The 16,421-nt window shown below is 36.9% G+C and overlaps 1 protein-coding gene across 1 annotated transcript in view; it reads left to right on the top strand.

The window, feature by feature from the left end:
• The first annotated feature begins 969 nt into the window (after positions 1-969).
• LANCL1 (LanC lantibiotic synthetase component C-like 1 (bacterial)) overlaps positions 970-16,421 on the top strand; it is a 38,610-nt gene continuing 23,158 nt past the window's right edge. The window contains exons 1-3 of the mRNA XM_012661236.1: positions 970-1,057; positions 1,232-1,328; positions 4,612-4,729. Coding sequence (XP_012516690.1) covers positions 1,248-1,328; positions 4,612-4,729 — 199 coding nt within the window. The 5' untranslated portion in view covers positions 970-1,057; positions 1,232-1,247. The remainder of the gene's footprint in view (positions 1,058-1,231; positions 1,329-4,611; positions 4,730-16,421) is intronic.

Here is a 16,421-nt window from a genome sequence, read left to right as displayed (position 1 = left end):
CTGGGACTAGGATCCTTCACTGAAACAAGAGGGAAGGAAAAGAAGAGAGTGAGGCTGACTTTTTAACCAAACTCCGAAATTCTCCAAGCAACAGAATGGGCCAAACGTATACCAGGTGGGATTTAAGTTTAAATGAAAAGGAAAAATTTTCAGATAATGGGGACTGTTACATTGAATTTGAATGTTGTGGCTCTCCTGCTCTGTTGGTCTTTAGTACTTTTTTAAAAGGGCTTCAGTATCCAGTATTGTAGCCTAATTTAGGCTAAGGAGCCGATTAAATTTCTTAAGAGCTGTGATTTCTGTTTTCCAGTATTTTCCCTGAAGTTTTTTCAATTGTTATTTGATACCTTGTCTCTTGGGCACTCACATCACCTTTCAAGTGCCTTTGAGTATAAATTATCCCCAAAAGACAAGTTGTTCCTCTCATCAATATATCCTGGTTTTCGGGGTTGTTGATAGTGGTGGCAGTGGCGTTTTTGTTTTGTTTCTTTCTGTTTTTTAAGAAATGAAAACGTTTGGAAAGTTCCTGAAGAGACATTATCCTCCTCAATTTTATTTAGCCCGAGCAGGAGGAATACCAATATGTTCAGATCTAAAAGCAGTCTTCTTTTTCTTCTCCAGATAAAAAAAAAAAACTTCTAATTCTTATGAATCTGGACTTGAATTTACTTTCTGAAAAAAATAAAGAAGGGTAGGAAATATTGGGCTCACGTGCACGTTATTCTAAGATATGCCCTCACTTCTGCTACCTAATAATTAAATTACCCCTTACTACCCTTCGGAAATCACACTCCTGTTTCTTTAACAAACTGTAAGCGACAAGGGGGCGGGCCTTCGGGGCGGGGAAGGCGCTGATTGGTCCTATGGCAGGAAGTAGGAGGTGAAAACGCCGCTTCTATTATTGTCCAAGGCTGCGGGGTGAGAGGCCGGGGCCAAAGAGGGCTTCAAAACGCAGGAACCGCCCTTGCATCATAGCGCTAACGTGGGAACGTGGGGGGTGCAAAACGGGTCCCCTTCATCCCGGCGGGTTCCGGGGCCTGGCAGCCTTTACGCGAAGGTGCTACGCCCTAGCGACTGGGCCGCAGTGGGCCCGAGGTCCACTCGGACCGCCAAGACCGCCCGAAGTCCCCGGAGCTGGAGGGAAGGGATTGCCTGGGCGCCGGCCGCCGCTCTCACTACTCGGCCGAGGCCCCTGTCTCAACCTAGGTTCTCTTTTTCCTCTGTTCTGCAGGCTCGCTTCCGGCGTCATGGCTCAAAGGGCCTTCCCGAATCCTTATGCTGATTATAACAAATCCCTGGCCGAAGGCTACTTTGATGCTGCCGGGAGGGTGAGTTTGGGATATATCTGCCTGCATCCCTGCCTCTCTCCACGGTGATTGGAGGGGAGCTCAGTTTTGCCTGAAAGAAAGCTATGAACATCCCCTTTTGAAGAGTATATGATTTGAGAAGAAATATATAGGATATTTTTAAATACGTAAAATACACGTTAAAATATGCAATTTGAACTGTAGCATAGTGTTGAATATCAATGAGATAAGGAGTCGTTTATATTATAATAATTGAAGAAACAACCTCAGTCATTGATAATTTATAAAAATTGACAGATACGTAGTTTACCTTGAAATTTGCATTCTCAGTCTGGTGAGTTGAGGAATCCTAACGGTATTCACACGTGCTATTTTATTCCTTTATGATTGTACACAAGTATGGGCGGGGTAATGGCTAAACTGTGGCTTGTGGTAAGGACATCTTTAAACTGATGTCGTTAGGAGAATTTGGGGACGTGGGAGACCTGAAATTTGTACCATTGCCACTATTTACAGGTCATCCCCACAGTTTTAGTTACTAGTTTGATTTTTGGGGAAAAAAAAACTAGTAAATTAAACTGGTTAGCACATCACAAGCCACTGTGCAAAAGAGAACCTGGGTGTGAGATACCAGAGGCCTGTGTTTTCTCATGCCTCTTTGGGTGAACATATTTTTAAGAGGGAATGCAATTCTTCTTAAGAATACCTCGTTTTGAGAAATCCTAAGAATGAGTTAGATTGGAAGGGTGCACTCACTTTTAAAAAAAATTGTACAGTTTATTTCTTTCAAACTTGTCAGTCATACAAAAAGCACTTCAGGTATGATATAATGAGCTTATAGATTTCATATCTGTCAAGTTAGCTGTATGTGGGTCTGTTTGTTTTTTCCTTAAAACACTTGTCGTTATATATTAACTTGGGTCATTAATGCAGATGGGAGGGAAGAAAGATGAAGAAGAGGTGTAGGGTAGAAGGCTACCAAAATGTATATGGACTTAGAGTCAATCTGATTATTTTAAGACCAAGATTGAGCTGCCCAAACAAAGCTTTTTATAAAGATTTTGAGGTGAGGTCAGATGGATTCCCTCTGGCCACTTAGGCCTGAGTTCTGTCTAGCTCTGCAAATTCTGAAGCTGAAATATGTGTCTTGTCTTGTTGGCGGAGGACATGCTGCTTCATGCTAACTTGGCAAAGAGAATACTTGAGGATGTGTTCTAACAATAGAAGCCTTCAATAAAATGTAGCTCACTCTTTAGGCTGTTTATAAATTAAATGATTTTTATGAATTTAACCCTTTATTTCTAAGGGGAAAAAAATTCATAAATTTAAACCCTGACCCCAAAATAATAATGTAATTTATTGCCTAACAGAGTTTTTAGACATCCTAGAAAGAAACTTGCATACCAGTTTTTAAAGATTTGTCCTGAAGATTTGTCCTCCTTAATTTGTTAACACAAAGATTTCAGTAAGGAACTGGTCTGTTTTCCGGTATTTATCAGGCTTTTAGAGACTTCTCAAATTATTGCTAGAGTTTGAATAATTTGGTGGTCTACCACAAGCAATCAATATTCTCAGGCAGGTCACCTTTATTGAATGCAATATATGCCAAATAGAAAATGACTTCCCTTCCTGAGGCCGAGGTGTTATTATTCTTGGTCTCTTGAAGGCTAGCCAAGATGATAAATTATACATGATCTATGTGCAGAAGATGACATGTTCTCATGTAGATGCACTCTTCTATCTAGTTGAGATTTATAGACCTTTTATATTAACATTGAAGCATATTTTATCTTACTAAATATATTTTCAAGTCCTGTTGAAATCTTAACCTCTTGGCAGATATTGTTAAATAACGGGAATGTGTCTGTCAAACAATATGGTTTCCTCTTTAGGGTGTGAAATAAGGGATCATAGTGGTGCTTTATAAAAAATAATCCAATTAAGATTGAGAGTCTAATTTGCCTTATCAGCAATGCTCGTCGGAAGTGAATCTTAATGTCTTTTTAAATTATTATTAATTTTGATATTGCCTTCTTTCTTTTTTCAGTGTTAAGATGCCCATTTTTAAAAAGGAGATTCTATTGCTAACAGGTAGTGGTTAGGTTTGTTTCTACAATCCACACATGGTAAAATAAAATGCACCCTTGTAATGTTCCCCCACATTGTTTAGAAATTGTATTGCTTTGTGAAATCTGAGCCATGGAATCGCAGCAAGTTCCTGAAATTATTGAGGGATACATTAAAATGACCTTTTAAGACACTTGATGATTCAGTGTATACAGAACTTTAAAAATATTTTTCACTTGTCTTTAGGAAGAATAACGTAATGATTGTTTGGGCCTCATAGTTTGTTCAGCATCTGTGGGCCTTCATGTGAGTGTTATTCACCCCAGAACTTCAGCCTTAGTGTACTTTCAGTCCATACCCAAATTCTTACTTGTCATAGACCCTTGGGCTGCTGAAGAATGGTTAAAATGTCAACACTTACATGCCTGAATGGGAGAGACCTGTGACACACGATCTCATTTAATCCTCAAAGTATATTTTGAAATTGGCGGGGCAGGTATTATTATCCTGACTATATGGAGGTAATTGAAGCATGAAGAAGTTACTAGTTGAGCAATATCACTCAGCTAATAGTGCGTAAGGATGTAGCCAGGCTTAGTCACTAAGAAATAGTTAATGAAGCCCCTACCCTTTGCAGAGCACTGGGCATAGGTTTGTGATAGCTGGGTTTGACATTCTTTCCACTCTACTTGAGGCTTCTAAAATACGTGAATTTGTTTTGCTTTTCTTGTACTCCTTCAATTTTTAAAAAATAATTCCATTTTTTTAATAACAAGAGCAATTAGAATGTTTCTTTAAGGGATTAACATTGCTACTGCTTGAATACTAAAAATCCAATGCCTCAAAAGCATCAAACATCTTCTGATTTGTGCTTAATTTAATAAAATAACTTGTTATTATAATAATAAGTATTGGTTTAAGTAATAGATGATCTGTATTAGGCGGAAAATTACTGTGAGACAGTTTATCATTTGCAGTCTGTTTTAGTATTTAACTAAAAATCTTATGTCAAACATTTAAGTTACAACAGTATTTCTTGCCTTGAGTAGAAAAATAATAGACGTACTTTTGTTAATATGCTGTTGTTTAAAAATGGCTAATAAATTGTCCACTTCTCCCAGGAGGAAAAATGTGGCGTAAGTGGAAATGAAATACCTTCCTATCTTTAATAGGGTATAGTCCAAGAAGTTGGGCAGCCCATATTTTTTTGATATTTGTTTTCCCTTAATATCTACAGCTGACTCCTGAGTTCTCCCAACGCTTGACCAACAAGATTCGGGAACTTCTTCACCAAATGGAAAGAGGCCTAAAGTCAGCAGACCCTCGAGATGGCACTGGTTACACTGGCTGGGCAGGTATGAAGTGCTGACTGTGAGCTGGCATAAGCATCATACATGAGAGCCAACGCATTACTTTTTCAAGAGCTATCTGATGGAATGGTGTATGCTTAAATGCTTCCTGCTCTGCATATGAGTAATTGCTTCTGGGAGATTGGTGTGCTCTCAACCCAGCATGGTATCTTCTGGATTTTTAATAGTGCCTTGAACTTATGCAGTGCTAAGCATATTCATGTAATTCATGCTTGATATTTGGATGGCTGCCATATTTGTGGGGAGAAAAATTGACATAGTTAATTTGGAAGTAGAATTTCAGTGGGAAGAGTTGGGAAGAATTCCAAAATACAATACCTGAAACAGAGGGAAGGATTTATCCTTAGGAAATAAAATATATCCAGAAGCATCATTTTTTAAATAGTTACCCATAACAGGGATCTGTATAGGAACACAGGGTGATAAAATATTGATTCCATGAACTAATCTTTCCATATGATAATTGCTGGTTGGTTTGCATTTGCTGTATTGTCAGTCTTCAACCAGTGATAGGTTGGAGAAGGTTTGGAAAGAAACACCATTGGTGTCAATAAGGTGAAGAGAAATCAAAGAAGGAAAGTTGAAGAACTGTGGTTAGTTTGCCAAACGTAGAGAGACCAAAAGACAGCTTTATAATCTGCTTGAAGAAAGCACAATCTAGAGACTCAGTGTTTCCCATTTACTTTGACGAGGGGTCAAGGAGGAAGAAGTTTGCAGTGTTAAGAAATTTGAATTTGATTTTAAGGCAGTGGTGCATGTCATAAAAATGTGGGTTTGTGGGCCTCATAGCAGAGATTCTGATTCAGTGGGTCTCAGGCAGGACGTAGGAATTTTGCATTTTACAAGCTTCAGTGGTCCTGATGTAGATCGTGATCTATGGTCTGCAATTTGAAAGCTTCTTTATGGGAGAAGTTTACTAAAAGCAATTTCTTAGCAATTCTCTTTAACACAGGTTGAACGTCCCAAATACAAAAATCTGAAATTCACAGTGTTCCAAAATCCAAAACTGAGCACCAACATGACACTCAAAGGAAATATTCATTGGAGCATTTCAGATTTCAGATTTTCAGATTTGGGATGTTAACCGGTAAGTATAAGACAAATATTCCAAAATCTCCCCCAAAATTTGAAATCGAAAACACTTTTGGCTCCAAGCATTTCAGATAAGGGATACTCAACCTATAATGACCTGTGATTCTGTTTTTTTCTTACAAGAATAGGGAAGGCAGATAAAATCAGTAAAATTATAATCTCAGGGATGTTTAAGGTCAGTATTTTATAAAATAAGACGAATGACCTAGATAATATTGGGCCATCCCTTTTATAGTTCAGTTTTATGATTTTTGTGGATTTTAGAAGCTTATCACAAGAAATGTTAAGATGTGAATAAAATGAAAGTATTTGGCTTCAAGAAGGAAATTTTAACAGCTGTTATTTATTATCTACTGTGTTCTAGGTGTGGTATAATTGTCAGGTTAATCTCATCAGTTAACATTTCTATTCTTTATTTAAAATTATCAGGATTTGAAAAAAACAGGACTAGTACAATGCATGTTTGTCTTGAGCTTTCCTCTTGATTGTCACATTGCAATAATAACTAAGACTCAGGCTTATAGATCTTAACTGAGTATATGTGGAGTTTCTATTATTTTGTTATTCCTGGGCAAAAAAAAAAAAAGGGGGGGGACAAATAGATTGCTAAGTCTTAATTTCAGGACTGCTTACAAAAGAATGACTTAAATCTTTCAATCACCTGTACAGATGAGCTTATATTATTATTTATTTATTATAAGGTACCCTGCTTTAGGAGGAAACGAAGTGGGGGTTGATTTCGTTGGAATTAATAGTTAGACAGTGTTTGGAAAAGTTATCAGTGAGACCCTTGTATTGCTTTTGCTAGTTCAGAAACCAAAAATAAAGCTTTTCCTTGGACATAGAAAAGAAATGTCACTGCCAAGTAAAATGCAATTTGTTTAAATTTTTTGGCTGTGTAGGGTTTCCAGCATCATTTCCTTTGAGTGCCAATATCCTTCAACCTTTTATCCTTAAGTATCTATGCTACTCATTGCTAGCTGCTGAAAGCAGCTTATATGGCAAGTTTCTGAAGCAAATTGGCACATTAAGCAGTTTAGGATCTCTTCAGTAGCTGGTTGTTTTATGAGGTAGCATAAGATTTTCCAGATAAATTTGCTAATGGCTTTCAAGGCAAGGTTCCAATGTCTTCTAATCGAACACTGTTAAAAAGCCATAATTCCCACATAAAATAGACTGTCTCCTCCAGTGTTTTGATAAGTAAAATGTTGCCCTGTGCCAGTGTTCAGACAATCTGACTAACAAAGCTCTGAATTGCATAAGAAACTAAACCTGATTTTACCACAGAAAACCACGTTAATACCTTCCCCTCCTCCTATACCTTCTATACCTTACCAACTATTGTCTAGTCATAACTATAATTTTATTTCCAAAAAATGTTTTTATAAAAAACACAAATATTTGGTGTTGTGTATCCAAACAAGGTTTATATAATTATGTGTAGATTTGTATGTTACTTTGTGTCCACGTTGCTTTTCAAAAAGTGATAGTTTTTAGGAAACAGGCATTATATTTTTTTAACTTTGTTCAACCCCAAATTTGGGGCCATATTTTATAAATATTAACTTATCATTTGCTCTTGTCGCTAATGTGTTAAAAATTACGTTATTTTGGGAGACACTGATTCGTTGTAGAAAATCCTTAACTTTCTTCAACATTGATATTTAATGAGCGTTTGTTATCAATGTATGAGGAAAACTTTCACAAGTTATTACATTATTCAGCATATAGTTTGAGAAAACTACATGATTATTACAATTAGTTAGAACTTTAAATTACTATCTTATTGTGTTAAATTTTTTTTTGGTATTTATTTATTTAATTTTTATTTATTTATTTTGAGACAGGGTCTCACTCTGTTGCCTGGGCTAGAGTACAATGCATCATAGCTCACTACAATCTCAAACTCCTGGGCTCAAGCGATCCTCCTGCCTTGACCTCCCGGGTAGCTGGGACTATAGGTGTGCACCACTGTGCCTGGCTAATTTTTTATTTTTTGTAGCAACAGGGTCTCTCTCTTGCTCAGATTGGTCTTGAACGCCTGGCCTCAAGCAGTCCTCCCACCTTGGCCTCCCAAAGTGCTAGGAGTACAGGCGTGAGCCGCAGAATCTATTTTATTGTGTTAAATTTTATTCCTAGTAGAACTATGGTCTGATAGCTGATGGTGGTTCAAATAAGATTAGGATTTGGGGCAGGATTAGGTTCAGCTGCCTATACCCCCCAAAAAGAAAACAAAATTATAAGGTTTAAATAAGATAGTGTATTTTTCTCTCACGTAAAAGAAGGCCAGGGCGAAGCAGTCCAGGGCTGATATGGTGGCCTCAGGATATCAGTAGGAACCCAGGCACCTTTCTGCTCCATCATTCCTCAGCCACTAGCTTGTACCTCTTGGTTAAGATGGCTGCTGAAGATCCAGTCATTACATCAGCTCTCAGGGCTGCTGGGAAGAAGAAGAGGCAAAGAAGAATGCATTCCTTCCCGTTAAAAAGACTTCTTGGAGTTCCACTCAGCATTTCAATTCTGCTTACTTTGCACTGGCAGTCACATGGTCACATAGTCATTCTTGTTAGCAAAGAAGGATGGTAAATGTAGTCTGTTAGCTGGAGTTCTGTTACTAAAAAAGAAGAGTGGATTTGGGGATAAAACCTTGTAATCTCTGCTATAATGCCTATATAACAAGAAAATATAACAAAGATTTTCTTCTTTATTCCTATGTTTTGCACAAGGCATTTGGACAGTGAGCTCCAATTTTTCCATCTGCAAAAGGATCTCTAACTCTATCCACTTTCAGGGGGATTTTCGTAAATAAATTTACCAACGTCTATAAAATTTTTTGAAATTTGCTAAGCAATGTTTTGTTGTTCTTTATTTCCAGGGAGACTTATTTGGATTTTGATTCACAATATCTTTATTCTTTTAAATTTTTATCTTCATTTCAATAGGTAATAATCTTTGCATAAGTCTACCATAGAAAGGAAGTATTGCAGGAATGCCAAATCATAAGTAATTTTTATAAAGCTACATGTAACTTAAATCTAGAGGGGACTGCAAGTGGTTCTAGACTTAATACTATGAAACATTATTGTTTTGGTAGCTTGATTAAACAGTTCTTTGTCTCCTCTTTCTGCTTTCTCTCAAATTTTTGTTTACTGTTGCAGAATTATAAAGTCTTCAATTTGTACCATGTATCAATTCATACTAAAGCTCCATAGTCATATATCTGTATTTCTACTTCATGACTCCAAAGAAAGCTACCAAACTAGGCTGCCCAACTTCTTAATGCCTCATTCACGCTATGCCTAGATTTGTCTCAGTTGATCTGGAAAATAAAATGGTTCTAGTGAGGAGATGACACCCATGTGTGTTTAGTGTTATATGTGTACAGTTGATACTTGAACAACATGTGAGTTGGGGACAGTCAAAAGTCCATGTATAACTTTTGACTCCCCAAAAACTTAACTCCTAATAGTCTACTGTCAACCAGAAGCCTTGCCAATAACATAAAGTTGATTAACACATATTTTGTGTGTTGTATGTGTTATATACTATATTCTTACGATAAAATAAACTGGAGAAGAGAAAATGTTGTTAAGAAAATCATAAGGAAGAGAAAATCTATCTACTATTCATTAAGTGGAAGTGGATCATCATAAAGTTCTTCAACCTTGTCATCTTCACGTTGAGTAGGCTGAGGAGGTGGGGGGATTGTTAGTCTTGTCTCAGGAGTGGTGGAGGTGGCAGAGGTGGAGGATGTGAAAGGGGAGGCAGGAGAGACAGGCACACCTGATGTAACTTTACAGATATCCATGGTCATTTCTATCTGACATTTTTGCTTTTTCATTTCTCTAAAAATATTTCTTCCGTAACTTGCTTTAGTTTAAGTGCATCATCGTGTAAAGGTGCATGTCATAAAAGAAGTCAAAAGCAGTCTTGAACAATCAGAACCCTTTTGCCAGATTGTCTAATGGCAATTTGTTTTCTGGCACTGCCACTTCTACGTCTTCTTCCTCATCGTCTGGCACTGGTTCAGAAGCACTCATCTCTATCAAGTCATCTTCTGTTAATTCCGCTAGTGTAGTGTCTATTAGCTCGTGAATTACCTCAAGACACATATCTTGAAACCCTTCACACCCCCACATACCCTCAGTCTCTTCCGTGATTTCCTTGATTGACATAAATCCTGTGAAATCATGCACAACATGATGTGGACACAGTTTTCTCCAGCAGGAATTTATTGTTTCAGCCTAGATGGCTTTCATTACAACAAAGATGACATCTTCAATGGTGTAATTCTTATAGGCTTTCCTGATGTTCTCACTTTTTGGGTTCTCTTCCCATAGCATTGACAATCCTTTCCATAGAGTACCGTGAGCCTTAAAGGTCCTTATGATTCAAGAGGCTGAATTAGAGACACTGTGTGTGGGGGCAAGTGGACCACTTTGATGCCTTCAGTGTTGAACTCATGGGGTTCTAGGTGGCCAGGGGCATTGTCCACTGTAGGAAGAACTTTAAAAGGCAGTCCCTCACTGGCAAGATATTTCCTGACCTCTAGGACAAAGCATCGATGAAACTAATTCAGAAAAAAGGTTCTCGTCCAAGCCTTCTTGGGCAACCAAAAGACTGCCAACTGTTGTTTGTCTTTTCCCATCAAAGCTCAGGGGTTAGCATGTTTATATTAATAGATGAGGGTAGTCCCAATCATAAACCTGATTACATTTGCATAAAACAGTAGAGTTAGCCTATCCCTTCCTGCCTTAAATCCTAGCGCTTGCTTCTCTTCCTCACTAATAAATGTCATTTCTGGCTTTTTTCTTTTTTTTCTCAGAATGGGACACTTTTGTCTGCATTGAAAACCTGTTTAGGCAGACATCCTTTTTATTATTTATATTAATTTTATTCTCAGTGGTTTTCTTAATGGCATCTGGGAATCTCATCTGCTGCATCTTAGTTGGCAGAGCTGCTTCTCTTATTATCTTGACATTTTTTAAGCTAAACTTATTCTAAAATCATCAAACCAACCTTTGCTGGCATTAAATTCTCCGGCTTCAGATCCTTCACCTTCCTTTTGCTTTAAGTTGTCATAAAATGACTTTGCTTTTTCTTGAGTCATGTTAGAGTCTACAGGTATGCCTTTCTTATGGCAATCCTGCATTGATATAAAAGCTACATTTTCAGTATGAGATAAAAACATACTGTGCTAATATTTGCACCTGCTAGTATAGCTGCAGCAACGGAATCAAAAATTTCTTTTTCTTTTTTTACAATGGTACTTAAGCTGGATTCATTAGTCTTGAAATGGCGGACAACCACAGCTGCATACCTTAATCTACAGTATTTGCCAAGTAGTTCAACTTTTTCTTGTGATCACTTTTCTCTGCTTTTGGGAGCACTTCCAGCATCACTAGTACTTTGTATGGGTCCCATGATGTTACTCAGGGTTTACAGTATTGCACTAAACATGATTAAAAATACCTGAGAACCAAGAGAGATCACATTTTATTACAATGTGCGATTTATTGGAGAGACAAACTGCATGACTAGCATCACATGGTATTTTAAGCAGATACTCGTGACACTTGAGCTCACTGCAATAGCAAGAGGAGGTGGCTATGAAATTATTATAATAGTACAGTATGTTAATTTACACACTTATGATTTAATACTGCATCTTTAATGTGTTTACATTTCTCTTGACTGTAAATGGTACCATGTATGGTCTGTGTTTGTATACATAAGTTTTGATAAATTTTAACTCTCTAATAGATTCATATATATTTTATGATAGTAAATGATAAAATAGTCTAGTATCTACATAAATTTTATGCATTCATGACGTACCTTTTTCTTAAATTTATCTTTCTGGGCTATGCAGTTCATCTGTGAGTTTTTTCCAATCGTCACAAATCTCAAAAAAATGTTCTAATATGTTTATTGAAAAAAATCTGTGTGTAAATGAACCTATGCAGTTCAAATCTGTGTTGTTCAAGGCTCAACTGTACTTGAAGAACTGGACTCCTGTAATTTTTTCCCATTTTCCATCTTTTCAACAAAAACTGAGACTAATGGCGAGAGAGTACTTATTAGCACTTCTACTAGAGCTCTTCTGTGTGTTATATATGCTTTGGAAAATTATTATTAAAATTAGATGGAACTTTACCATCTTATTTTATTATGGTTCATTCTCCAGTTCTATGTAGTATAATCTGATAGTTAATGCTGGTTCAGATAAGATAAGGATTTGGAATAGGATTATTCTAAATAATCCATGTGTACAAAATGCTTCATTGGTAAGAGTGATATGTACAGGTTTAAACAGAGATTTAAAAGAGGCAAATAATTGTGGTAGAAGCACTTTACACTCACTTTGTGAACTATTTTACAACTGAAATTATCTTGGCTTTTATTTTTAAATGGAAGTGGAGGAAAGGATACATGATGAGAGTGGTTAATATGGTCTTTTAATAGAATCTAAACATCGTTTCCACCATACATATTTATACCTGTGGGTTATCATAGTGCAATTTCACAAGATGTATCCTGACTTTTACCTTTTTTTTTTAAATTCACATCAGAGAAGTAAAATGCCCTGACCATAGCAAAGAAAGGAGGGAAGAATTTTTAAAACCCTGCAGCTGTCTCATTGTCAGATGAGGCAGTTGTTACCATAAGTCCCTCTGGTCTCTCTCATGCTCATCTAGGAATGAAGTGTTGGTGATTAATAAATTTTTCAGACAGTAATTTAGAATTAACAAATTTCTACTATACATAATGTTCAAAAAAAGAATTCAGTAATTTAGTAATAAAATATATTGAACCAATGTTGGTTCCCAAGGGAATGAGGAGCATTAGTATGCAGTTTCAGGATCATTTGACTGTTGAAGGACAGGAGTAAAGATTAAAACACAGTTCCTGTTAATAAAATGTTACTACGATTAACACTTAAATGAGAAGAGCGTGAGTGTATATGCATGTACACTAACAACTAATGTTAATTGCCAGGCACTGTTTTAAGTGCTTTGCAGTAATTCACTGATCTCAACCTCAAAACAACTTCATGGCATGGATATTATTCATGTCCCCATTTCACAAATGAGAAAAATGAAGCAAAACAAGGCCGAGTATCTCATTCAAGGTCACACAACTAGTAAGTGACAAAGTTAGTGTTCAATCCTACCAAGTCTGGCTCTACTCTCAACCTCTACATTTGGGTTTATTCTATATATTGTATAAGTAAAGAAGATTTACTAATAAGCTGTAAGATAGAATAGTTTAAGCAATGACAGCATGATACTCATGCTATACAAACTTTTTAGAAATGGCTAATGACAAGTCAAGTTTAAGCGTTTTATTTAAAAAACAAATCAGAATAAGCCCCGATAAAACATGAAAGGAATTCAGAAAGAAAGAAGAAAACAAGACTTATTAAACAAGCAAGGATGATTACTATTTAAAAGTCCATGGAAAAAAGTTATTTAGGATTGGAAGTAAAGTAAACCCTTGGAAGATTTATGGGTATTTGCAGCTAGAAAAATGAAATCTCTAGCGTTCTTCTGTAGAAGGTGTTTTCCCCCTTCCTAATCCTGTATTAATATATTCAGCATGGTTTCAGGATAGAAAATTAATTGGGCCAAGACAGAAGCTTTTCTTCATAATTGCTTGTATTTGAAAAGGCTTGTTGAAGATCTTCTCAAGTGAATTATCATCCATCGTCTGAAATCAATTGGTAGCTCTTGCAGCTGTTAATAAGCGATATTTTGAATGAACAGCCTCAGTTCTTTTCACTAAAATCCTCCTTTATAAAATTTAGTACATTGAAGTGTAATGCATCATAATATTGATGTATGTCATATTGATGTATGATAATAAGCATTGAGTTGTTCGTTTTTATCCTTAATCCTTTCCCAGTAGATTTACACGAGTTCTTTACAGTATGTACTCACAGCTTTGGTAGCAGGTAAAGCATTTTGTTTACCTAGATACCCCATCAAGAGCTGTGATATATGACCATAGACATAGCAGAAGACAGTACAGAAACATAGCAGACACGAGGCCCCTTAAGATCAATTCCAATTCTCAGCTACTGAGTGGATCTTGATGGTGTCCAGGAATCTGTGGGGACTCAACAGAGAACATAATACTACCTGCCATGGAGCTGGTCTGGGTTATGTTCCAGGTAGATGTAAGTTCTAGGTGGAGAAAATTTTAAAATGCTTTATAAAATGGAAAGGATAAAACTCTGCTGAGGAATTGTTATTATAAGGACTAAAGGAGCAGATGAAATGTTCTTGTGTTAGAAATAAGCATTAGTAAAAAAAAAAAAAAAAAATTGCTTTCCTTGCAGATAACGTAGTAGAAAAGTTAAGTAAACCTAAGGGATGACTGATCTCTCTACTGTCCTTAAGAGAGAATGAAGGAGAGGGCTAACCCTCATTTAATTTCATTTTTTTCCACTCTTAACTATGATAATTCCTAGGAGGAATGATGATCAGCTCACACTTTAAAAAAAAAAAAGAAAATACACACAGGACTCTAGGGGCTTTAGCTCTGAAAGACATGTCCTAATCTTCTATAACCAACTCACAGAGTTAATGAGGCTAAGATTGGCATATATTTCCTCTTTTCAAATATTAGATAACATTTTAAATAAGAGGATATGCAGCATAATCCCTAGAGTAATATTAACTTGCGCTCTAAATGCAAGTCATTATAGTGTTTCAAGATGCTGTTCCTCTGATCTACCAAATGTATAGCCTTTGAGCTACAGATTTAGCATGTGGGTCTTAGTTACCGCTGACACCAGGCTTATTAGAAAGGAATTGCCCTCAAAGGCCAGGTGTCTTCTTTTTGCAATTTGATCTTCTTATAAGTAGCTCTTCATCAGAGCCAGCATTTCAATGTCTAATTTGAGCCCTACCAAGTGCCCTTCACCTTCATGAGATGCACCTGTCCTTCCCAGCCAGCGCTGTTAGGACAAGCGGACAGAATCAAGAGGGTAGACTGGCACCATGTTTATTAGAGCCCTTCACAGTGACCACTAGATAGATCAATGTGCCAGGATGGTCACATGCTTTCTTTCTGACTGCACTTTATATAGTGCTGATGTCATTGTATTGTAGTTTATCTCAAAGTACGAAGACACAGGCTTGAAACAATTTTAGGGTTTGGATGCCACCAGTGTGCTTGGGTGAAGCACAGAAAGTAGGCTGAGAGTTTGTAATACAGATCAGAAGAATGATGGGGAAAGAAGGCATATCTAAGCAATTTGACTTTTACGGACAACACTAAGAAGGCTGGGACTGTGTCTGTCATTTTCATTCCAGTAACTTCAGCATTTAGCCCAGTGCCCAGTCCATAGTCAGTGGACTGCAGGGCACAGAAGGAGAAGGAAAATATAATGTTGCCTTGTTTTTTTTAAAAAATCTCTTTTCCTGTTGCACAGTCAACTCTGGAAATAGATAAAGGAGAAAAGAAGGCACATCTTCACAGTGCTTGTTTGCCCTCCTTGTTTTCTTTCCTCCTCCTTTGTTTGGGGCAATATTATTAAATGAAAGGTGCAGAATTGTGACTAGTTTCTTCCTCAGATTACCTGTATTAAAAGTGCTGGAGTATTTGGGAAGCCAGCAGCTCATGATGCTCAGCTTTAATCTGACAACTGAGCGGATGTCCTGGTCAATGCAGAGTGTTTACATCAAGGTTTGTGGAGAGTACTGTGCACAGTAACAACAATGACTAGGAGTGGGAATCCTGCCCTAAAGACAACTGTAATTTTGTTGAAGAAACAGAAATGCACCTGCTCAAACACTCACTTACAAAATTGAGAAACAGTTACAAAACAGCATATTAGAAAGTACCAACCCGATACAGAAAGACAGGTGATCATGCTGTATGGAGTTAATCAGAGAATACTTTCACTTCTTATTTTTCCATAAATCTGAAAGGAAGAAAACATAATAATTGATAAACTTTATTATTATTATTTTTATTTCTATAGATTTAGGGATATAGGTGTTTTTTATTACATGGATGAATTGTATAATGGTGAAGTCATGGCTTTTAGTGTACCCGTGACCAGAATAGTGTGCATTGTACCTAATAAGTAAATTTTGATCCCTCACCCCCATCCTCCCCTTTTCTTAGTTTCCAGTGTCCACTATACCACCTCATGACCATATAACCCATCATTTAGCTCCCACTTATAAGTGAGAACATGTGGTATTTGTTTTTCCATTCCTGAGGTACTTCACTTAGGATAATGGTCTCTAGTTCCAGTCCATGGGGTACATGGGTATTACACACACACCTCCCATGTCTTCTTTATCCATGCATTAATTTATGGGCACTCTGGTTGATTCCATATCTTTGCAATTGTGAATTGTGCTACAATGAACATTCAGGTACAGGTGTCTTTTTGATACAATGATTTCTTTTCCTTCAGGTAGATACCCAGTAGTACGATTGCTGGATCCAATGATAGATGTACTTTTAGTTCTTTGAGGAATCTCCGTACTGTTTTCCATAGAGGCTGTACTAATTTACATTCCCACCAACAGTGTATAAGTATTTCTTTTCCACCACATCCATGCCA

The sequence above is a fragment of the Propithecus coquereli genome, unplaced genomic scaffold, assembly GCF_000956105.1.
Source record: "Propithecus coquereli isolate 6110/MARCELLA unplaced genomic scaffold, Pcoq_1.0 Scaffold70, whole genome shotgun sequence".
Lineage (NCBI taxonomy): Eukaryota > Metazoa > Chordata > Mammalia > Primates > Indriidae > Propithecus > Propithecus coquereli.
The sequence above is the reverse complement of the archived record's forward strand: the minus strand, read 5'-3'. Positions and strand labels throughout refer to the sequence as shown.